This window comes from Gallinula chloropus (assembly GCF_964237585.1).
Source record: "Gallinula chloropus genome assembly, chromosome: 14".
Taxonomy (NCBI): Eukaryota; Metazoa; Chordata; class Aves; order Gruiformes; family Rallidae; genus Gallinula; species Gallinula chloropus.
Window position 1 is genome coordinate 13,697,263 of NC_140099.1, and position 25,075 is coordinate 13,722,337.

Below are 25,075 nucleotides of genomic sequence, written 5' to 3' on the forward strand. Positions count from 1 at the left end.
ATGCACGACGCCTTCGAGCATGTGCCGATCTTGGAGAAGCTGCCGCTGCAGATCGACTGCCTGGCGGCCTGGGGTGAGCCGGGTGGCGGCCGTGGCGCTGCCACCCTGCAGCCCGGGTCCCTCCTCTGTCCCAGGCGGCCGGGACGCCCGGCTACCTGTTTCTGGGGCCTGCCGCGCCTGCTTCCTCCTGGCGCGGACCGGCGGGGGGAGGGGGTATTGGCTGCATCTCTCGGCCCCCGGCCGGCAGTGCCGTGGGCCGGCCGGTGGTGGCCCTCCCGCCTCGCAGCCGTGCGGGGAGCAGCCGAGCCTTTCGCTGCGGGTTGGCTCGTCGCGTTGGCTTCCGTACCTGTGGCGGGGGGGCTGCCGGGGCTGGGCTGCGCTCGCGGGGGTGCCGGCGGTCGCCAGCCCTGCCAGCCGCAGCCCTGCCGCCGTTTCCAGGGCTGTGGCCGTGGGTTCTCTGGCTAAAGAGCGTTTCCCGTGTGTCTCCCAGCATTGACCATGGAAAGCCGGTGGTACGCTGGAGTTTAGGGTCTGGTCGCATGTGCCGGCGGTGTGTGTTGCGGGCTGTGTTGTTGGGCAGGGTTGACAGCCGAGGCTTCGGTCAGGTGGTTGCACCGGCTGTCCTAACGATGAGGATCGATAAGGCTTTTCCAGCTGCTCGGGCAGTTGCCAGCAGCTGTGCTGCCTTAGCACAGAGTAGGTAGTGCAAGCACTGTGGACTCCTGACCCCCTTCACGTACCCGAAGAGCAAGGTTGTAACCAGGACAGCAGTGCTGTATCTGAATGTGGGTTGTTCCTGCCAGAGATACGTGCTGTGGAAGATGTTAAGATTCTGTGCTGAGGCTTTTATCTTTTATCGGTGAAAGCCTTTATTTTGCTGAAGAAGAGGAAAGCCTAAGCCCCCAGGCCTGTGCCTGTATGGTTGTGTAACGAGGTGTAATTAACTCTCCTCAGCTTTTGTATCAAAGAGTAGAAAAAGGTGTTACAGAAAATGAGATTCTTCTTTAAATAAAAGTAGTTACTTGTGAGGGAGAATTAAATGTAGAAAGAAATATTTGCATGTATTTCTTTCCTGTACAATCCTCAGCAAGGAGAAAGCATGTTTCAGTCACATTTGATGACCCAGTAAGGATTCTGTGCTTTTTGTATGCTGTAAATGCTGTACATAGGGAGAGTCTGAAACTCAGCCACGGACTTTATATATCATAGAATCATAGAATGGCATGGGTTGGAAGGGACCCCCAAGGATCACAGAGCTCCAACCCCCTGCCACAGGCAGGGCCACCAACCTCCAGGCCTGGAGCTACACAAGGTTGCCCAGGGCCCCATCCAACCTGGCCTTGAACACCTCCAGGGACGGGGCATCCACCACCTCTCTGGGCAGCCTGTTCCAGTCCCTCACCACTCTCTCTGTAAAAAACTTCCCCCTAATATCCAATTTAAGCATTCCTTCCTTTAGCTTTAATCTGTTCCCCCTTGTCCTGCCATTATCTACCCTTTTGAAAAGTTGATTCCCCTCTTGTTTTTATGCTTCCTATATAAAAGGTTTCTTAAATGACTGTTGGTTGTCCAGGCAATTCAGAAGCAGTTAAAGCTGCTACTGACTTCCTAGGCATAGCTGACTATTTCAGAGGGCTCTTATAAGAACTTGACTTAAAAAAACCCCAAGACAGCGTACAACCCCATACAGAATTCCTTGTTTTTTCTGACTGACAGCTCTTCCACTATGTAGCAATGTTTCTCTCTGGGAGGTAGCAATGCCTGAAAAATAGCTTATTGCCTCTCTTTAGTGCACAAAACACACAGTGGTTTGTACTCCCTGTTTTACTGCTTGATCTTTAGCCATGGTCACCTGAGAATGAAAGCTACTTCTGTGCGCTTCCATCGGAGAGGTGGTAGGAGTCACGTGTGTAGTTGTCACAGAAAGTCCTCTTTGGGTTCACACGCAGTTTCCAAGTGTTCTGATAAATGTAACTTGGCTAGGAAGGGGCGGCCTTTGTTGAAACTAATTAGACTGTTTTTCTCCCCCATCTTTGCAGAGGAATGGCTCCTTGTTGGTACCAAACAAGGGCATCTTCTTCTTTACAGGATCAAGAAAGACATAGGTAAGTTGATTTTAAGAATGGCACAACAAGTTGATTACGTGGTTTTTATTTCCTACACTTTAGAGGTTGTGGTGATGTTAATGCAAGTATGTACAATTACTGATATTTGCCTACCTGAAGTTTAATGAATATTTTAGTGGGATCACAGGTGAAAGTGTACTTACCATTTATCAGATGTGCAAGAAAAGACAGGAACTAGTAATAGCCTTTTTTCCGTTTTAAAGTAGGTTTTTAAATGTGGTCACTATCCTTGAATTTATAGTAAGTGCAGTGTTTGTGAATGCAGTGTACAGGTGTGCATGGAAGCAGTGCACTGTGCTCGTTGCTCCAGTGTGATGTTTGCCTGGTGTTAAAGGACTGGATTAGTGAAAAAGCAGCTTTATTCAGCGGGTCCGTGAGCATCGAGGGATGGGGAAGAGAGATCCCTCCTAACTTGTTCTGTCACATTAAATAATACTCTTCTGCCTGCCTCTTTTGAGAGTCATTAAGTGTGCACAGTCTAATCTGGCCATGCTACAAATAAAACTATTCAATGCTTAGTTAAAATTAACTTTCAGTAAACAGTCTCATATTTCAATCTGCTGTTATGTAGAAACTGATGTTATTGAACACAGAGATGTCGGGTGGTGTGGGACAGGAAAGGAAAAAACATGTTTCCAAGTCCACCAGCTTTTGGGAAGATGTTAATTCATAGCTATTGGGATTCTAGAGACTGAATTCAGCTGGCTTTTTCTGAAACTTGTAGGCCATCTATTCCAATCAGAACGTGCCGGTCTTGAGTTACTAGTGCTTTATCTCATGTCATAAATTTCTCCCCCTTTTTGCATCAATGCCAGGAGAGGTTATGTCATCAGAAAGTGTCTGTAAGTCTTTATCCATAAAACTCCTTTTAAACCCTTGTGGTGTAGTGTTTATTCACTGTCTACTTTGCAATGGCATGCTCCCTAGCAATTGAAATTGCTGGCATTTGATTGGTGTGGATAGGGTGTTAATGGGTACCTGTACTTCTGGGCTTCAGGTTGCTTAAATATAGTTTTTGTAATCTAAAATTCTAGCAAGGTAAAAAAGTAACTGTTGGTGAGGCCCTCAGATGGGTACAATGAGTGGAACTTACGTTTTCACTCTGCTGTGCAGACCACCTGATGCATTTAGCTATTAAAGATAGCACAGCTGTATTAGAAGAGTCATTCTTCTAGTGTTAAGTTGCCAACTGTGGTTCTGTGATTCTTTGTGATCTATTTATTGTAAGATCTATTCAGCTGTAAACTTAAGGGCAACTTCAGTTTACATACTCTTTCAAATCTTTCTGGTAGGTTGCAATAGGTTTGAAGTAACACTAGAGAAATCCAACAAGAACTTCTCAAAAAAGATTCAGCAGGTAGGAAATACCATCTTCTTGATCTGGGAATAGATTTCTGGTGTTTTCAACCAAGAAATTAAATATCAAATGTACTTTTGGAATCTTCTAAATTAACAAAAGATTCCCCCAAAGCTATAGATTATTCTAGAGGTGGGACAGCCTGTGGTTTTGTCCACGTAAGAGGACTAAGATGGGTTTGGTTGCTAAAGCAGAAAGCAAAGAATTGGAATTTAGGGGTTTATTTATGACTTTTGGAAATGTTATTCACAGTGACCTTTCAGCTGCCTTGGCTGGGAATATTTGTTAAAATAAAAACTATAAAGTATAATTTCACTCTTGATAACATTTTATAGGAATTTGCATGTAATTTCTCTTATTTTTAATTTAGACCTAAAGTAACTGATTGCCTGCTGCCTAGTCCTGGTTTAATTTTTTGGGTAACTCCTTCATTATATTGATGCTCAGGAAAGCACTTACCTCAGAGATTATGCAGCCTCTTTCAGCAACCCTTCATATCCTTTAAAACTACTTCTGTACTAGTAACGTATCGCTTACTATAGCATTTTTAACCATCTTAGGTTGCAAGCTGTATGGCTAGCTTGTCAAAACTGGGTGTAAGTGAACAGGGTTGCAATAGCTGGAGGAGGGTTGTGTGTAGATAGCTGCGTTGCTGTTTGTGTTACTGTCAGAGCATCTAAGAGTTCAGAGGTATCACTAATAGAATTCTTTCTTTCAGATCCATGTTGTTTCTCAGTTTAAAATTCTGGTCAGCCTATTAGGTAAGTGCAGAAAATGTTTTTGCAATTAGGGAGCTCTTGTGGATGCAGTTACCTGGCTGAACGTGGCACCCTTTCCACACACCTGCATAGCAGTCTAGTTGTCTAGTTGTTGCAGTGTCATTGTGTAGGACTTCGCAGAGGAAGTGTTGTGTGGCACAGGTTGAGAAGCAGCCTGGCTTGTTGTAAGCCATCTTGGAGAACAAAGTAGTAACACTAACTTTCTTGGTTAAAAATGAAACAATACATACATGTACTGAAGTGTCTGTATCCATATGTGTGTGTATATATACTTTGTCTGCATTGGCACGTGTTTATATGCATATATCCATACATGCATGCGTATGTGCACTGTATGATGGGGCTAAAGCTTCTGTTCAGGCTTGTTTGACGTATAAAACTTCCTGTTGATGTGTTAAACCAAATTCAGTTTCTATGCAGATGGTGATCTTTTTACCATCTTGTGGAAGATCTAAGTTTGCTTGTCTCTGGATATAATTTTTTTAACCGTATGATCTTCCTATGTCTTTTTCTACTTATGTTACTACAGCTCTTTATTATTGTCCCAGGTCTTCCAACTCCAGCATGTGTAGATTTCTGCTGCCTGCGTCCTCTTGCATAACAAAAACTAGACCACAGCACCCTCCACTTGCAACTGTTTGCTTTCCATTCATTTCAGGAGCCAGTTCAGCATGGTCTTTGTTTATACAATCTTCTATGGTGAACTTGCTCTGCTCTGGCCTGCTTGCTGTCTCTTCTGCTCACGCTTCCTCTGCCTGGTTAGCCCCTGTTCTCGCTGTCCTGGTGTAATTTTACCAAGGCTGATGTTAGTTGTCTTTGGCGTTTGCTGTCTTGGGTTTGTATCTGCCTTAGCACTCTTCAGCTTCTGGGAAAATATTCCTTTCTTGCACCTCTTAGTTTTGCAAGTTGTTTTTACATAGATGTAAATGTGATGAGTTACTTGAATTAAGTGAGCTCTACAAGTGTTAAAAGTTGAATAACAATTGCAATTTTGTTTAATACAGAAAATAACATTTATGTCCATGACCTGTTGACATTTCAACAAATCACCACGGTTTCCAAGGCAAAAGGTGCATCTCTCTTCACTTGTGACCTTCAGGTAAGAGGAGGAACGCAATGAAACAGACATCCTTACTGCTTTTAAGAAGAATGACTCTTCTGTGTTGCTGGATAGGTTAGGTTTAGTTGATTTTTTTGTTATGTGCAAATTGCTTGGGTGCTAGAATGTTGCGGCTGTAGTTACCAGAACAGTTTTTAATGCAGTCACCTGAATTTTCTTCCAGTGCTTCATAAGATACCTTCCTGTGCCTGTTGTGACTGTAATCTTTAACCTCCTGATGGAAAGCTCCAGGACATTCTTATCCTGTTGTCTTTTTTGAAAGGTTCTTTTCAAAATAAAATCTAAGTTGCTGGTGTGCTAGGTCAGTGGTTCTCTTCATCAAGTGTCACAACCAACCCATATCATTCAGAAATCTTGTTTGTAACAAGAAGAGCTGTGTCAGTGCTCTCCATCATGTTCCAACTCGTTGCTCTGTGGGAGCTTAGTGTTTAGCATTTTCTAATAAGTATGTGGGGTCTTCCAGGTGTTAAAACTAGTTATGTCCTTTGGAATGACTGGATTTAAAGGTACTTTAAAGTGCCTTGTTGTGTGCACAGGCACTTAGCTTTGCCAGTGTTTTTTTGTCAGAAGACTTTTCCAGTAGGCTAGAACATTAAACAGCTGTTAATGCTTTTATCTGACAGTATAACACACTCTTTGCATTGTTTCATTTCCTCCTCTCCTATACTTCATGGAATTCAAGGTATTTATCCTGGTCTTCAGGACTGGGCTAGTAGCTCTCGACTTGTCTTATGTTTGTGTGTGTGTGTCTTTGCTTTTTTCTTTTTTATTTCCTTGGTGTCACAGTCCCTGCTGAAGTTCATTTGTAAGTATCCCACTCCCTTCTCTGTAGTCCCTTGTTTAGGGAATGCCCTTCTGGCAAAGCTGCTCTTGAGCTGACTGCTTTGCTTCAGGATGAGGATTCTTTTGGTCTTGTATTTACCTTACTTGCCTCAAAGTTTGAGTGCCTATGAGTTAGGTTTTTTCTGTTTTCACAGCAGTCAGATACAGGGGAAGAGGTGCTAAGAATGTGTGTGGCTGTGAGGAAGAAGCTACAACTTTATTTTTGGAAAGACAGAGAGTTCCATGAACTGCAGGTGAGTTGTTATTTCTGTAGTCTAGCATGGTTCAGCAGGGAGTGTGGTTGCCCTTTACTGCTTGTCCCTATTAGTCAGACACCACTGAATTTCAGAGCACCGATTCCAGTTGGTTCTGCAGTGATTTAACAACGAAGCAGCAAATGAAAGTGAAAATACATGGTTGAAATCACAATTAATGACATCAATGCAATTTAATAAATCAAAGGCTGTGTTCTATATTTTAATATTGTGGCTGTGCTACACTTGTCAGTCAGTGAAATGTATTAGCATGTAGCCTCCGTAAATAGGCACCTAATGAGAACACTCTGTAAGTGGGTCAGCCTCTACACAGAGTTCTCCAGATACATCATTAAGTCAGAAGGTAGTTATTGACAACAGACATGGAGAACTGCACTTGTGAATACCAGAATGATAAAAACAACCAGCAGAAATGGCTAGAGAATTTTTCAGCTACGCTAGTCTTCTAGGAGGCCACCAGCTAAGTCAGAGCAGATCCCTTCTCTTTGCATGAGTGGCCTTTCAGTTGAATACTGCCATTCCTTAACCTGCACATGTGCTGGGGAATATGGTGTCAACAACAGTGCTGCCTGTTTTACTCTGACCTTTATAGACTTGTCTTTTGCAGTAGCCATTTTAACCTGTTTTCTCTGTTTTCCTCAGGGGGACTTGAGTGTACCCGATGTCCCCAAGTCTATGGCTTGGTGTGAAAACTCCATCTGTGTAGGCTTCAAGAGGGACTACTACCTCATACGGGTAAGTCTGGGCTTTGGAATACAGTGTTTAAGGAGATTTGGATGGTAGGCTGCTCCTTGGCTCAAAGACTTAGCTAGCAGATGTTTACAAAACATTACAGGAGCACCTGGTACTCCACTGGATGTGGTTTTGGAAGGGGCACTCTAAGTCTGTCCTTCTAAACTTATGTTTTGTCAGGAAATTGTATTCTATTTACCACTGTTGAAAGCAATATTTGAAGCTCTTGCAGAAAAAAGGCATTGAAAAAGATGTATTTTGGTTTGACAGCAGTCTGTAAGCTCGGTTTGCTTTTTGATGTGTTAAGAAAGGAGATAGCTCTAAAATGGGGAAAAATGGCCATAGGGGTCATCTTATGTGACAGACAGTGGTGGTTAACTGTGTTTTTTTTCCTCTTTTCTGATTCTCTGGCTGATCTGAGGTTGTTTCAGTTTGAAGGTCTCTGAACTCAATTGTTAATTCAGTATTGCAGTTTCCACTTCTGCTTCATTTGACAGCTATATTTGATTCTCTTTTCTGCCTTCACAATTGACTTCTGCTGATACTATAGGGAAGTGAGATGATGAAGTGCACCATGCCTGCATGTGTGTATGTATATGGGTGGCAAGACTCCTATAGTCAACAGGAAAACTGCACATTAACTTTTAGTCCCATACACCTAACACCACACACAAGAAGTGTTGCCTTTCTGCAGCCCTCTCCTAGATGTCTCTTGGTTCGAGTAGTTGTGCCCAAGCAACCAGAGTGGTGACTTGCTGTTGAATTGCTTACTTGGAATTGGCTCTCGTGCTTGACTGACTCATCCTGGAATGGCTTTGTCTCACTAAATATGCAGACAAAATACATATGTTGTTATGGTGGTGTTTTCTGCAGACTAGCTGTTGATGCCTAAGAATCCTTGAGCTGTAATGCAGAGGAAACAGCAGCAGGATGGTGTAGCTAGAGTTGAGGGAGAAAGATCCTGTGTTTTGGTGGCAGTGAGTTGTTAGATCAGCTCATGAAACAGATATTTGGAATTTCTTTTTGTAGGGGATGCATTCAGGTTCCATGGAGACAGCATGTGGCCACTGGAATGTGTGGCTGTGGCAGGAAAAAAGGCTAAGCAGGTAGCTTGGCTTTTAGTTTGTTGTTTATTTGGTAACACTCATGCCAGGATGGAATCATGTTAAGTTTTGGCCTAAATGAAATCTTCTGGTTGCACCAAGTGCTATTTGGACACTTTAACTGAGGTTGCTGCTGTGCTATGCTTTTTATAAACCTTTATGAACTATGTGCTCAGCTACTGTTACAATAATGGGAATACATCATCTCAGACATGAAAGAATGAATTCTTTGTTTCCAAATGATACAGAAGTAAGAGAAATGATGATACATGGAAAATCTTATTGCTGGTCTTCAAAATTGCACTTGTTCCGTTGGTAATTAGTCTGGGTTGTAAATCTCTCTAGGGAGTCTTTGGCTTTGAAATAAAGGTTATTTTGAAAAACAGGGATTTTCTTTTTCTCTCTTCTCCTAGGTGGATGGAAAAGGATCTATCAAAGAACTGTTTCCCACAGGGAAGCAGCTGGAACCGTTGGTAGCTCCTGTAGCAGATGGAAAAGTTGCAGTTGGCCAAGATGATTTAACAGTTGTGCTCAATGAAGAAGGGATCTGTACTCAGAAATGTGCCTTGAATTGGACAGATATTCCGATAGCCATGGGTGAGAACTAGGAGCGTGTTTTAAGTGTGCTTTACTCTTTTGTATATGACATTATCATCACATTCCCATTGTTTAGAAACTAGCTGGATTTGGAGTATAGCAGTTCCTAAAGCATACCAAGTTGTACTGAGAATGTGGGAGGTTTTATGTGTTTATTTCTGGATTCTCCTCTTTTTTGCTTCTAGCTTGCATGCTTATCTCCTCAGGAAATTGGCATACTGTGTATCTTTTAGAAAGGGACAAGATTTGAAATGGAAGAAGGTTGTATGTTAAGGTACTGTAGTCCTTCTGGGTATGAGTATTGCAGAAATTCATTATGTTTAAAGGTGACCAAGAAGCTTGGTAGTAGTCTGTTAGTAAATTGCTGTCAGTGTTGGGCATTGAGTTTTATTTTTAATAAGCTAAAAAGGACACACTGCAGGGGTGGTGTGCAAGAGAAGCCTTACTTTGCCATGGCTATTTTAAGGAATGCTTGAGAACAATCAATTTACTTTTCATGTGTTTTGCTAACAGAACACCAGCCTCCCTACATCATTGCTGTTCTGCCACGGTACGTAGAGATCCGGACTTTTGAACCCCGACTGCTGGTACAGAGTATCGAGCTGCAGAGGCCGCGCTTCATCACCTCTGGAGGGTATGGCGTGTCCTACTGCTTTTGCTGGGCTGTCTGGCTGTTTGGTACCACTCAAACACTGGGAGAACTTTTTGAACTCCCTCGGCTTAAGAAGTAGCATGGAAGCAGTTGGTTTTACATAAACAGATGGATAGAGGCCATAACTTGAGGAGTAAATGATGGAGCAGAGTGTCTTTGGGGATTTCTGATGGCCAGAGATATGTTTTTCTCCTTTATGCATGGCAATATTGCTTAAGTTTCCCTTGTATCTGATTGATCCATGTGTGTATTAACCAGGTTTGTTGTTTTTTCTAAATAGTGTATTTCTCCTTTCTCAGTGCTGGAACGTAGTAACTGACCTTTTTGTCTTCATTACAGCACAAATATTATATATGTGGCAAGTAACCACTTTGTTTGGCGACTCATTCCGGTGTCCATAGCCACACAGATCCAGCAGCTTCTGCAGGACAAGCAGTTTGAGTTGGCTTTGCAGTTGGCAGTAAGTACTTGAGAACTTCTGGGTTTGCAGTGGAGGGACTCGTGCAGAAGAACACAAGAAGATGTTTGCCTTCTGTGTGACTACAGCTAGCCTGGAGAGTTTAGTCTTCCTATTGTCCTCTTTGCTGGAGTTTACCAGGTTGTGCAGTTTTTAACTGAGGTTTTGGTATTGTGCTTTCATTTGTCCATAATGATCTATTGTGTTTTCGATTTTGAGTTATTGTTTATGTGAACCATTATATCTCTTAACTGATTAATCACAGAATCACAGGGGTTGGAAGGGACCTCCAGAGATCATCGGGTCCAACCCCCTGCCAAAGCAGCTCCCTAGGACAGGTCACAAAGGTCAGCATCCAGACGAGTCTGGAATCTCTCCAGAGATGGAGACTCCACACCCCCTGGGCAGCCTGTCCCAGGGCTCCCTCACCCTCACTGGGGAAAAGTTCTTCCCCATGTTGGTGTGGAACTTCCTGTGCTCCCACTTGCAGCCATTGCCCCTTGTCCTGTCCCTACAGACACTGAAAAGGGGCTGGGCATTTCCCCATGCATCCCATACTTCAGGTATTTATGAACATTCATAAGGACCCCGTTAGTCTTCTTTTCTCCAGGCTGAACAGTCCCAGCTCACTCAGCCTTTCCTCACAGGGTAGATGCTCCAGGCCCTTCATCATCTCCGTAGCCTCTTCTGGACTCTCTCCAGGAGATCCCTGTCTTTTTTATCCCAGGGAGCCCAGAACTGGACACAATACTCCAGGTGGGGCCTGACCAGGGCAGAGCAGAGGGGGAGGATCACCTCCTTTGACCTGCTGACCACACTCCTCTTGATGCCCCCCAGGATCCCATCAGTTACCTTCTTTTATATTTTGAAGTCCAACTGACTTCAAAGTCTTCAGACTTGCTTGTGAACAGTTTAGCTTGCAGTTGTGTGCTTTGCTTTGTTAGATGACCAGAGTTGGGTTTGTTTTTTTTGTAGTGGCCCTCCACATTACTCTTGAAATATAATAATTCCTTAGAGATGCTGAAGCATTATGTTTAAGTATATTGTACTTACTGTTTTTTTTTTGAAACCTAAAGTTTTTGAAAAGGCAAATGTGTGAAAAGATTGTTATGATTGAGCGGGTGTCAATAACCAGAGGTAGTTTTCAAACCTCCCAGGTTATCTCAGTGACAAAATAAACGCAGCATCTGAGAATCACCATCAGAGGTCTCTACTTTGTAAGACTAGCCTTTTTGCTATTACTCTGTCCAAAGGATAATAGACCTGTTATTTCTGTAGAATCTTTCCTACTCGTTTAAGACACCCAAGATTTTTTTAATGTTTGTTAATTTGTGTGTGTGTAGGAAATGAAAGACGATTCAGATAGCGAGAAGCGACAACAAATTCATCATATAAAGAACTTATTTGCCTTCAACCTCTTCTGCCAGAAGCGCTTTGATGAATCCATGCAAGTTTTTGCCAAGCTTGGTACAGGTAAATGCTTGGGTTGGCATTGAGTTATGTAGGCTAGGAGGAATGAAAGGAGTCTAACAGATAATTCTGTGGATTTTTTTTTCTGTTTGGTTTTTGGTTTAGAACAGTGGTGTCTTGTGTAGACCAGTCCCCTGTGAATGGTGCACAGCATAGGCAGCTGTTTAGCTGCTTTTGTGAGACTGTGTTAGACTGTTGGTTTTGTAGGCTGCATAGACCCCTGAATTGGAGGTTTCAGCAGCTGCTAAAAGTCTACTTTGTAGCTTGGAACAAAAAAAATGTCATTTGTAGATTTGCTAATCCCTTGGGCTCAGACCAAACTAAGACCCTTAACCTTGTTCTCTGTTTAATGGACCGAGATGCTGAGGCCAGGAAACTTTTCTGTGCTTTTGGAAGTCCAGATTAGTCTCTGATGCTACTCCTCTGGTTTGTACTAGGATTATTTGGCACCTCAAGACTGGACCATACCATAGAATAGTGAGACTCAGATTCTCTTATTGTGGGTTATGCATTTAAACCTAGGACTTTACTTGTTTTGATGACACTTAACATCATATTTACTTTGGAAATCCACAACGAAAGAGAAGGACTAAGAACTCAAAATACTTTGAACTTAAGTTAGAAGGCAGTAGGTTTGGAATTTGCTTTAACTCGATAAAATTGGGTGCTTGTTAGTTACAGGTGAGGCTAATTAGTTCTTGTTTCAAAAGCACAGCTAATCTTCTCTTAAAACCTTGCTTGTTTCTAGACATCCTGTCCTACTGTCCAAGTTTATACTGTTCGGATTCTGCAAGAATAGTAGTAAGGGCTGTAATAAGGTCTTGTCTTCCAGGTGTGCCAAGTGCACAGGTTGAAACTTTTTGTGCTTGGACTTTGAAACAGTCTTTCTCTTGCTCCTGTTGCCTTGTTTTAGCTTCTTTTCTGTACTAAGCAAATTCTATTTTCTGGAACGTTGTGGGCACACAAGTTGAGTACAGATGGCTCTGGTGGAAAGCTAAGTGTACTCAGAGGTTACATGTGTTTAAAAGTTCATAAAAATAATGTTATGAATGGTTACTAATACGAGGTGTTTTTTTTTTTTGCTTAGATCCCACTCATGTGATGGGTCTGTATCCTGACCTCCTGCCCACAGATTACAGGAAACAGCTGCAGTATCCCAACCCCCTGCCAGGGCTCTCTGGGGCAGAGCTGGAGAAGGCACATCTAGCTCTGATAGACTACCTAACTCAAGTGAGTGCTTCTGTGTCTGTTTTTAGAGTAGGTTTATTCAGTTTTAGCATACTTTGTTGATTAGGTTTGTGCAGGAAGCAGTATGCTGCCTACTCCAGCTTGGTCAGGCTAGCCTTAATGGGCTGTCTTCATGTCTGGAAACTATGGCACCAGCTCCTGAGAAAGCAGTGGGAGTGGAAGATGTGAGGTGTCCCACAGACAGAGAGATTTCCCATGTTACCAGTGAAGTTCCATGTTCCCGTGGCTGGTGAAGACTGGAAAATATTATTACAACTGATGGACCACATCAGAATGAGTCCAGTATCTTATTTCTAGTAGCATTCTGAAGAAGACTTGAGCTCTTGATCTTTTGGTTTTGCTTGGTGACTTCTTGTGGAGGGCACTTTAGCTGGGAGGCAGGTCAGAAGCATGCTTTAAAATGTAAAACATGAGGTAACAGGTACTGTAACTTCCTGTCCTCTGTATTTTGTTGTAACTGGAATCTCAATTGTTCGCTTGCCATTCTTAATAATAGACTAAAAGGAAGCTTGCATATGAAGGAGGATCATTTTTGTGCCCAGTAGTTCAAAATCTAAGTTGTTTTCAAAATGTTTTACATGTCTCCTGACTATCTCTAAAGTGCCTCTCTTCAGGTTAATAGGATTTCATTCTACCTGTTTTCTCAAGACTTGGGGTGTCTTGGAAAACTGTAAATTTGCAAAACCTGAATGGGTTTGGAAAGGTGATGTGCTGAATTGTTAGTAGCAATAAGAATTATTTAGGAAACTATTGATAAAACAAGCTTAGTATAGCCATCTTACTTGGTGAGCTATAATATTTGCTGAGGTGGGTTGCAGAAATCCATGGCCTTTTCCTGTTAAAATTTCATTTCATGTCCTGCAGAAAAGAAGTCAGCTGGTGAAGAAGCTAAATGATTCTGACCATCAATCCAGTACCTCACCCCTCATGGAAGGAACACCCACGATCAAATCCAAAAAGAAGCTGCTACAAATCATTGATACCACCCTGTTAAAGTGTTACCTCCATGTGAGTGTCAGTCTGACCCAGAGGCCTTTCCTGTACCATGAAGCTCTGTTGGAATTTCAGGCTGAAGGAGGATAAGGAGTTACTTCAAAATTCACGCACAGCCACCTCCTTGGTCTAGAAATGATCTGTGAAACTCCTGCATTAGCTAGTTTGCTTACTGGTCAGTAAGTAGCTTCATGGAATAATGCAGATGTATCTGTTTCTGATTGCTGCCTCTGTCAAATGAACATGGCCGTGCTTGTGTGTTTTGAGGCTCTAATGAATGCTTCTCACCTATCCTTAAACTGTTGTCAAATGCAGGAGATCATGATCTCTGCTGTCAACAATGGTTTTTCAAAGCTGAGCTCTGTTCTTGAAAGGGAATAGCTCTGATATATTTTGTTGTCTCTTCTGTTTGTCCCGGTAAATTGCAGAAATGAAGATGGGCCTTGCTCTAAGATGTTAAACTGTCATTTCTTAAGATAAAAGTCTCCTCCTTCCCCACCTCAATTGGTGTTTTGGACTACAAGCTTAGGCGGTGCACAAGAGAAGTGTGTTAAGAGCTCCCTTTTTGCTTACAGACAAATGTCGCGCTGGTGGCACCGTTGCTCCGCCTGGAGAACAATCACTGCCATATTGAGGAGAGTGAGCATGTACTAAAGAAGGCACACAAATATAGTGAGCTGATAATACTGTATGAGAAGAAAGGTCTGCATGAGAAAGGTAAGTGTGAGGTTGGGGTGAGGAGAGGAGAAGGGATAGGAGTATGCATTCCTAGTGTTGAATTTTAACTTGTCTTAAGTGAATAGACTATTCTGAAGAGACTTTTTTTGGTCTGTCTTGTGAGTAAATTATCTTTGTTCCTGTTACCCCTTTGATCTCTTAAATACATTTAAAAGAAATTTTTGTTTTGTCTCTGACAGCGGAAGAGGAAAAATGCATTGTTTTCTGGTTTGAGTTGATACTTGTGTTTAAAAGGAGTGAACCTGTCTGTTCTTTCAAAAGCATTGCAGGTACTAGTGGATCAGTCAAAGAAAGCCAACTCTCCCTTGAAGGGTCACGAGAGGACAGTGCAGTATCTGCAGCATTTGGGTGAGTGTAGAGGGTACTGCTTTTGTGAAGGTGATATTCTTGGTGGGCTTAGTGGTTATTCTGCTGTTCAGCAACTTTGTAGAGACCGTCAAACAAAACGGTATCCATGTCATCTCATCTGGTTTCCTGCATAATGCCAACCTCAAGGATTAGTCCATGGCCATATTGTTGAAAGTTCTTCCCTGAAAGAGTTGTCAGGGCCTGGAACAGGCTGCCCAGGGACAGGGTTGAGTCACCAACCCTGGGTGTTTTTAACAGACAGGCAGATGAGGTGCTCAGGGATATGGTTTAGCACAGGACAGGAATGGTCTTTTCCAACCTTGTGATTCTGTGATTCTGCTGTAATTCTAGTAGTCCAAAACATCCTATCCTGTGACTTGTGTAAATCCCCATGTTACATGCTGAGAGAGTCAGTTTTCTTTTGTGGTGTGAGGTGATGTTGGCCTTTTAGTATGCTGACCTATAAGCTGGTAGTTACTTGATGAGTTCCTCTTCTGCTTGTGCTATCTTGGGTGCTTTGAGATTTGTAACTTGCTTTAATGTAGTCATGATTTCAGCAAATTGATCAGTGCTGTGGAAAGGAGCTGTTCTGATTAATGTCTCACTTGTGGACAGGGATTTAGACTTTGTCTTCTCTGTCTCTCGTTCTTCATGAGAATTTGCTCCTATGACTTGCTCTGTCCTTTATTTAAATTCTCTCAGTGAGGCTAACAAACCTATTACCATACAATGCCTTGTTAATTCAGGAAGTTAATTGAAGTTCAGACCCACGACCTCAGTACCATTTGCCAGGTCCCTGTTTTGTTTCAGAAACTTTGCAACTGGCTCTTGAGTCTTATTTTAGTTGTTTCACTTAGTAGTGCTCATAGTCGTGATCTGTTTTTTAAAATATTGCTACTCTGAAGATGCTGCTTGATTTAAATATTTAAAAGTACTTTACCTCTGATATTGTGGGATGAAGAAAAGCAGATGACAGCTGCCTTTTTGTAGGTTGGTACAGATTTCTGTTTCTTGTACAGTTGTGTGGTTGCATTGTTTGGGCACTGAATGACTCAGTGGTTCCATCAGGAGGGTGAGGAGGAAGTCATGTTTTCCTAACTTGCTTCATAAACTTTGAACCAAATTGTCCAAATGGAAGAGCTCTTTTAAAGAGAGGCAGGTCCTGAGTTCTCTTAAAAAGCTGAGAAGTTATTACTTGTTGTATAGTTTCTATGCCAGTTCTTCAGTGCTGTGCTGCTTTACTGTTTGTTCTGAAGCCTCTGAATGGATTAAAGCTAAAGGAAGGTTTAAATTAGATATTAGGGGTACGTTTTTTCCAGAGAGAGTGGTGAGGGGCTGGAATGGGCTGCCTGCAGAAGTGGTGGATGCCCCATCCCTGGAGGTGTTCAAGGCCAGGTTGGATGGGGTCCTGGGCAACCTTGTGCAGCTCCAGGCCTGGAGGTTGGTGGCCCTGCCTGTGGCAGGGGGGTTGGAGCTCTTTGATCCTTGGGTTCCCTTCCAACCCTGACCAGTCTATGATTCTATGAACGTTTGCTACAGAAGCTGTAAGAATGGCAGGCTGGAAATGGGCTGAAGGAAATTACACAAGTGACAAGTACAGTGCTGCTTCTACCCTAATCAATAAATAAAGTCTAAGGGAAGACTTTTGGAATGTGGTTAAGACATCTGAGTTTGGTTTTGGTTTCAATTGGTATGTTTGAGTTAATTCTTGTTTCTGATTGAAATAATGTTTGAGAAGTAGTGAAATTGTGGTTTTAGCTTGGAATTGGTGATGGTTTTGACTTGAGCAGGGGAAGAAAACTGTCCTTTGTGTAAATTAAGCTTTGCTGGCTCTGAAAGCATTTGTTTTTGTCATGAGTAGATAGATTTTTTTTTTTCAGGATTTGAACATTGAGCACTGCTGCTTTTTCTATTCCAGGCACAGAGAACTTGCACTTGGTATTTTCATATTCTGTCTGGGTGCTAAGAGATTTTCCTGAAGATGGCCTGAAGGTAGGTGTGGTTGAAGCAGGGACCTTACTGTTGCGACTTTTAGTGGTGTGTATGGAATTGGGAGAATTCAATGTAAGAAGCCATGTGCTAATGCTAAATTCAGTTAAATATATAATTTACGGGTTTTTTATGTTCAATACTGTGGCAAGATGAGCAGTAGATAGAGCAGGGACAGCCTTTGAGTTTTCCTTATGCTTTTCCATTCTTGGAATATCTTACCTTGTAATAAGTAGCTAGGAACAATCTTTAATGTCATTGATGTGCTTTCTGCGTAAGAGCCTGGTTGAGTATCTAAATGTTAAGTGTTAATTTGCCTTGTCCTTTGATCCAGAGTTGGGAGTCCCCTGTATTAGGGAGATGTTGGGCACTGTAAACGAGGAGTGTTAGCAAAGGCAGAAGTGAGGATGATTGTTAGAAGCTATCTTTCATATGAAAGGGTTGTGTAACTGAATAAGCTGCTCAGATCTTTTCATACTACTTGTGCTCTCTCTTTGGTTGTATGTGATGATTCATTGGGGTTCAGTGCCTCAGAGAAAATATACTGTAGCATGTATAAAGTCACCTTTCTGTAAATTTCGTTCAACAGATATTTACAGAAGACCTCCCTGAAGTGGAAGCTTTGCCACGAGATAAAGTGCTTAGTTTCTTAATAGAAAACTTTAAAAGCTTGACTATTCCTTATCTGGTAAGAGCTCAATCTCTGCTAGTGCGTTACATTCAGTACATGTTAGATGTAAAGCTATAGTTCTCCAGGCCCTGGAGCCTGTTTCAGAGAATGCCAGCTTTTGCAGAAGTTGTGTAGACCTTAAAGTTAAACTATGTGGAATCCTGAAGCCAAGCTTGGTAAAGGCAAGCATGGACCTGTTGCTTCCCTGTGGAAGTGAGTCTGTAACTGAACCTGAACATGTATTTGCAGGAACACATCATTCATGTTTGGGAAGAAACTGGTGCAGACTTTCACAACTGTCTGATCCAGCTGTACTGTGAGAAAGTGCAGGGCTTAATGAAAGAGTATCTCCAGTCTTTTCCTGCAGGTAAGTTTAGCCTTTTCTGGTGGGAAGACTAGGGGCGTGGGACGGCACAGGGAAGCCTTCACGGTGTATCGCTGTAAGCCTTACCTTCTTCTGGATGTGAACAGGGATCCCAAGTGGTAAAGGAACTGGAGTAACAAGGGTTTGTAGGGAAGGCTAGTTTACTGCCTCCCTAGAGATCTTAAGTGACACTTGTTTTCATGATAAGTGGGAGGGCACGTGTGGTGTAGGAAGCTGAAATAATTTGGCAGGTGCACCAGAATCCCAGCCCGTGTAGCAGTTGCATCAGCATTTGGTTCCTTCTCATAATTTGGTTGTGTAGTGTCTTCTGTGTACTAGTGTAGTGAAATAGTTGCAGTACTACATCTTATGTTGATTTCTTCCATGTAGATAAAACTCCAGTGCCTGCTGGGGAGGAAGGAGGAGACTTGGGGGATTACCGGAAGAAGCTTCTGCTTTTTCTGGAGAAGTCTAGCTGGTATGAACCCAGCCGACTAATTAGTGACTTCCCCTTCGATGGTGAGTTCAGTTTCCATAGGTTAATTCAACCCTAGCTTTACCATATTGTACAGGAAAAGCTCCACACTTACTGTAGAATCATGGTAACTAGAAACAGAGGTGACTGTTCTATGCTTGTAGGCCGCTGGTGTGTATGCTAACTCTGGTTTTGCTGCTGCAGTTGGGTTTACCAGTCTCTGCAAGGTTCTTGTAACTGTTGCCCTAAGACCTTGTGGTGTTGCACATCACTTAAATATTTAGCCTAACTTTTTGATGCTGAATTGCTCAAGTTCTGAAGCTTGTTGTTCCTTAAGGTTACTTAAAAGTTAATAAAATGTTTTTGAGACTAGTGTGAAGTAGACTTCTGGTCTCTATTGTAACCTTAACCTGTCCTCAGACCACAGTTTGTAGTTCCTTCTGTTAGTCTGGTCAGAAGTGGAGCTTATGTTGTCATTTGTGTAGCTATTGACTAATCCTTCATGCTATCACTAGGTCTCCTGGAAGAACGTGCTCTGCTCTTGGGTCGTATGGGGAAGCATGAGCAAGCGTTGTTTATTTATGTTCATATTTTGAAGGACACCAACATGGCTGAGAAGTAAGGGTTTCTTTTTTCTTTATTTTGCAAGGCAGCCTGTTCACTGCCCTGTGGGTAGGATGTGTAGTGAAATGTTGCAGTATGTGGAGCATGGATTCTGTTATGCCTTCAGGTTCTTCTGGGTTTCCATGTTATCTTGACTTTAGGGCTCTTCTAGGTATCTGTTCATTACAGATGACAATGCTGTCCCTTTTGAGATTTACCTTTTTGTGCTCTTCTGTCACTACAAATTAGAACAATGTCACCAGGGAGTTCATTGTTTCCACCAGTCCTTTGCTTGTGAACTTCTGAATGTTGTTTGGCTTCCTCTCTCTTTTTGGAGAGACATTGACTAGCCCCAGTGCAAAGTCAAACTCTTTCAGTTAGCAGAATCCTCACAGTAAAGATAAGGCATTTTCCATCAGGGAATCTTCTGAGTGAAACCCAAGTACTTGGGTGAAAATGGAATGAACTGATACTGTCAGGTGTATCTGAACACTGGAGCCTGATCAACGCAGCTCCTTTTAAAGCTAGTTTCAGCACGTGCCTGTTAGAGGATGTTCAACCCCAGTATGCAACATATGCTAATGAACACCTTCTGTTTGTGATTTGGGTGCAGGAATTGGATACATCTGCATGTGTATTTTTTGCTATGATGTGTTGATTGGAGACTTTTTTCCCCTCCCCTTTTTGCACAGCTGAAATAAGCTTAGTTCCTGTATGAGAGCATTTTCAGTTGATTGGAAGTGGGAGGTTTGTACAAACCCTCCCAGTATTTTAACTGGTGTAATTTGGTTGTGTATCATGATAAATCATTCTGAACCACATGTACGGTCACCTAACTTGGATGGCTTCAGTAATCAAAGCATGGTAGCTTCTGCAGACTATTTCTCTGGGTTCCAAAACTGCATCTCACTTGATTCCTTTTTGTTCTAGTTACTGCCATAAACATTATGACAGAAACAAAGATGGCAACAAAGACGTAAGTAGCTGCTTCTTTGCATTTTACCTTTTAAGTAAGGATGCATTAGCCTCTTCATAACATGTTAGGTCCTTCAATGTTTTTGCACTGTGTAGACTATGTCAGAGTGTGTGTAGGTGGACAGGAACCAATGTATAGGCTCTTGAAATTTTATTTGTTGCAGATGTTACTGTGTCACTGGAGTTGAGGATACATTATATATTCTGTAGCTAAAGTATTGTGTCTTCTGAATTCCATCAGAACAGTGTGTGTATTCCATGTACACCTACAGAAAAATTAATGGTAAAAAGCAATTAAGCGTTGGTTTCAAAAGGTTGTAAATGACTTGGGCAAGATAAATGAGGGAGGTGTGATTAGAATTACTTTTCTATTTTACTAGTGTTATCACTGGGTTCTAGCAGCACTGTCAGTTGTGGGTGTGTGCAGTCCTTTCAGAACTTTCCTTTTGTGTGTAACAGGTCTATCTGTCACTGCTCCGGATGTATCTCTCCCCACCTAGTGTTCATTGCCTGGGACCAATCAAGATGGAAGTGCTGGAGCCTCAAGCTAACCTGCAGGCTGCTCTGCAGGTTTTGGAATTACATCACAGCAAACTGGATACCACCAAGGTAAGGAAGACTTCTTAACTTTTCTCTACTATTGGCAGAAGGTTAAAAAGTAGTGGAGCAGGCAAGCAAATAGATACAGATCGTAAGAATGTCAAGCTAGATGTATGAATTCCTAGTCTTATTTTGTTCTGTATTCCTTTTCAATTTGTCCTAAGTAAGTATATTTTGCTTTAGGCAATAAACCTACTGCCAGCAAATACGCAGATTAGTGAGATTCGAATCTTCTTAGAAAAAGTCCTTGAAGAAAATGCTCAGAAGAAGAGATTTAATCAAGTACTCAAGAATCTTCTTCATGCAGAGTTCCTGAGGGTAAGTACCTACCACCTGTCACTTACGGGAATGTTGTTTTAAAAGAGATGTTCGCTTTTTAAATTAACTGCTCCTTATGCAGAACGTGTGTCCCCTAGATGGGGCTGTAGTGCACCTGAAATTAGTAGGTGTGTATCAAGTAGATTGAATATCCCTTTTTCAGAGGATTTTGTGTACCTTCATTTTAGTTTGGATGAGGTGTGTGCTTTTGCTGTGGGTCTGGACTTGCTTTGTACGTGTTTTGAAGTGATCTCACAGAGCACGAACTGGGTATCTTTCAAACAAACTAAACCAGGTGATGTGCTTCACCTGAACACCCCTTAGTGGGCTGAGTGCCTTAGTCTGTGGACCTGACTAGTTAGAAGTAAAATCCTGCAGTTCATATAGTGTGGCTGTTGGGTGTTCAGTACCACCTGCTCTGCTCTACAGAGCCGCTGCTTTTGTGCTCTAGTTTAGATATAGCCACTGGCTAGGAGGGAGCTGTGGTGTGCCACTGCTTTTTGAGTAATTTCTCCCCCCTCCATTCTTTAGTTCCAGGAGGAGCGGATCTTGCATCAGCAAGTGAAGTGCATTATTACAGAGGAGAAGGTGTGCACTGTATGTAAAAAGAAGATAGGCAACAGGTGAGAGTATATACCTTAAGGCTTGGGAAACTGAATCCAATATGAATCTGGTATGCTTTAAGAATGCTAGAAAACTTGGAATGTGTATCTGCATGGAGAGAACAGCAGTAGAGGGGGAGACACTTGAAGAGTGTTTGAATTAAAGATGATGTTGCTCAACTGGGTGACTGGGAAAACACCAGAACTTTAGTCAGTGAAGTTCACTGCAAGAGTTTGAGCTTCCTTTCAACAAAGAGAACAAAATCCCTTGAGAAACTCACAAGACTACTTCACAATGCTAGAAGACATAAAACCACTTCTCATGATGAATTTGGGAAAATTTTAAGAACACTGCCTACTGCCTGCTGCTGAACTAGCATTAAGAAAGATGATATGAAGAATCTCAAACTAAGATACATGTGTAATAGTTCTCTGTATCTGATGGCTTTGTGGTTCCCTGGCTGACTTATGTTTTGTAGCCTGATTAGTAGAACTAATTTGCTTGATTCCTGGATGCCAATAACTTTTTTTTCTGTCATTCCTATTAGTTAATTATGGATTAATTTAGAATACAGATCTTATTTGCCCTTTTTGAACTCTAGTGAAATGCCACAACTCGCTTACTCATTGTTTCTCTAGATGTGAACCCTTCTGAGGTATCAGTAGCATTCACAATGGAAGGGAAAGGTTTATTTTCCAAAATATTTCAATGAACGTAGGTTTAAATATACTTATTGCTGTCCATACTCAATTTTTTTGCTGTTAGTGTGTGTCATGTGGCATCAGAATTTAAGTTTGCATGTGCAGTATTGTTTTGGTTGCCTAGGAATTTTTCTAATGCTAATCAGGGTATTGAAGGGCAAGCATGTCAGCATGTTACCCAGTCTTTAACTTGTTACCAGTGACTTCCAAGTAAAGTGTGTTTCTAGAAATGAAAATAAGTGGTGGTGTTTGAAAGCTAAGCTCATACAAAATCCATAGAATTCTTTTGTCTGGTTTTCTCAAGAGCATATCCTGGCTGTAATTTAAATGAGAAAGTGTCATTTTGATGTAAGTGTCTCCTTCTGATTCTGATACAACTTGGATGTTCTTGTTTGAATAGGGGAAAAACTTTTTTTGACAGCTGATTTTTGTGTTCTGTTTCTTTACAGTGCATTTGCTCGATACCCTAATGCAGTAGTTATGCATTATTACTGCTCCAAAGAAGTCAACGCGTTGGACACCTGACCTTGTCCTCATCAATAATCCTAATGTTCGTATGGCTTTCAGAACTGACAGCTTAAGAAGTTGCTGCCTCCTGAGATAACGTTTTTTGAGGCTTGTTGCTAGGTTTTCTTCTACTGGATAGAAGTCATTTGTATCTGTGGACTGACTGCACCTGTCTGGCAATGTTTATTTACTAGAAAAAGGCTTTAACCATGTTACAGTGCTAGCAACTACACTGAAACTCTTGGTACTCAGATGAAGAATAGAAACAGATTTTTGTAGTGGGTTTTGTATTGCACTCCAGCCTTGCAAATGAGTTGTTAGACAACTGTTGAGCATTCACCACAAGTTACTCTAAGGTTTACCTCCTTAGGGTGACGATGTTGTGATTTGGCCTTGTATGTAAATAGTTCTTAAAAGAAGAAAAAAAACAATCCTTTAAAGTCTTTGCAGCTGTATCAGTATTGTATGGAGATCACCAGGTGGTTGGCATAGAGAAGGCTTCTGTGCCTATTTCTGGACTTAGAAAATAAATACAGTTTTACTCATCTCAGTAATGGACATGTTGAAATGCTGGCCAAAGGAATCTTTTTATTGATGTTCAGTGTTATCACCTGACCTTCTTATCAGAAGTTCCACAGGAGATAGTTGGGCAAACAGTAGGTACCACTAGTAGATACCACTAGTAAGAATTTTTTTTGTCTTTCTACTTTAGTTTGAAAGCTGTAAATTGAATTAACTTGTGTGTTGTTTGCACTGAATATGTTCACTCTTAGCATGAGTGGAAGCTCAGAGGCTATTCTAAGTAGTTCACATCTGCACACATACCAAAAAGCAAAGAACACCCTGTAAAGTAACTTCTGAAGGGAGTGAACTATAGTTACTGCTTGAGCTTCTAGACTACACTTTAGACTTGTGTATATACATTCTTTGGTCTCTTCCAGCATGGAAGTAAAATCCAGACTATTTCAGCATCTCTTTTAAATGGTCTAGGACTGTTCTGGTCAGGCTGGTATTGTTAAGTTACTCTTGGGCCAGTTGTCTTAACTACAAGAACTAGATTGTACCATACTCCTTGTACGCTGTAATATTTTTGTCTAACTTATTTTTCCACAAACTTTACTTTATAGCAGATTTGTATGATGGATATTAAAAGGTTTGATCAGTGCAGAAAGAATCTGTGCAGCACTAATGAAAAGGCAGCAGTAGCAAATAACCTGGTAGAGTGGCTAGACCAACATCCTGGTCTACCAATACTTAGAAATCAGTAATTATTAAATAGTATGGAGCATGGCATGTTAACTACCAAATACTGACCTTAATGAACAAATAAATTAATAAAGCCTGTCTGCCTAAAGTGTAATTGTTAGTTTACATGGATGTATTTAAGCCATTGTTATGTGGTTTGTAGGGAACAGATGTGCTGTAGGCTGACAGGAGTCCTAATTCACTTTCGTTTGCCAGTGTTACTAGTTTTTCTTGATAACACTTTTCCCTTCCCACATGTGTTTGTATTTATTGTTCATATGCCATGCCTTCTTTCTGATGTCTTGATCCTGTGTGTTGCTACTTGCATACCTGGATGTCTGGGGCAATATTGCTACTGATGTCTTTCTGCAGAGGCTGGGTAGAGGAGAATCTGTGGTGGTTTTAACCTTGTATTTCTTCTATTTGAAGAAGAGAGCCTAAAAATACTTATATTGGATTTGCACATTCTGTATAGATCTTTATATACTATTTCAGGAATGGAGGGAAGATGGTTTGGGAGAGTTGTGTTTACAGGCCATTGGGAATGAAAGAAGGGTATTTAAAAAGTCCCTGTATTCTTTATATACAAATGTAATGATACTGTTGGGATTTTTACCTATCTTATGTTTAGTACTGTTAGTCTAACTTTTATTTACCTTTGTTATCTACAGGAGAGCTCTATTCACATGTGAGGGTATTCATTGTGCTCTTAAACGGATTAAGTTGTGCCTCTGTTCACCTGCACTGCATACCTTTTACAGAGATGTGGTTTGTGCTGTAGCTCTTTTGGGTGGTTTTTTTTTTTTGGTTATGTGGTTTGGGTTTACTAACAACACAGCAGGTTTATCTAAAGCAATAGATTGTAATAAATATTGTGAACCAGTGTGTGTTTCAATTATTGTGCAGTTAAGTTTCTCTGGGCTGCTGTGGTTGGCTTTTTTTTTTTTTTTTTAAATATATATATATATTAGTCCTCACTTTCTCCTGGAAGTCAGACCTAATCCAGGGGCTTCCAGTATCGCTTCTGCTTTAGTATGTGTAATTCAAATGAGGCTGTGTCATATGAGAGCTGGCATCACTTTTCAACTTTGTATTTTAAATCTAGAAGTTTATAGTATGCTTGTGAATGTTCTCAGTCCTACTAAACCCACTTTTGTATTCTCTTTTGCATAATGTTTTTGAAAGTCTTATGCCATTAAATATGTACT

General features: G+C 41.5%; 1 protein-coding gene across 1 annotated transcript; it reads left to right on the forward strand.

The window, feature by feature from the left end:
- VPS39 (VPS39 subunit of HOPS complex) lies at positions 1–25,012 on the forward strand (the record flags this gene model as incomplete). The annotated part of the gene is made up of 26 exons (XM_084270605.1): positions 1–73; positions 2,040–2,105; positions 3,419–3,483; positions 4,202–4,244; positions 5,267–5,361; positions 6,360–6,458; positions 7,122–7,214; positions 8,728–8,911; positions 9,425–9,545; positions 9,903–10,023; positions 11,364–11,493; positions 12,578–12,720; positions 13,603–13,746; positions 14,307–14,448; positions 14,731–14,817; positions 16,736–16,809; positions 17,396–17,494; positions 17,726–17,843; positions 18,231–18,359; positions 18,831–18,933; positions 19,849–19,894; positions 20,353–20,502; positions 20,677–20,811; positions 21,343–21,434; positions 22,565–22,665; positions 24,539–25,012. The coding sequence occupies 25 exons, from the start codon at positions 1–3 to the stop codon at positions 22,638–22,640; spliced, it is 2,628 nt and encodes an 875-aa protein (XP_084126731.1). The 3' UTR covers positions 22,641–22,665; positions 24,539–25,012.
- Between the last annotated feature and the right edge of the window lie 63 nt (positions 25,013–25,075).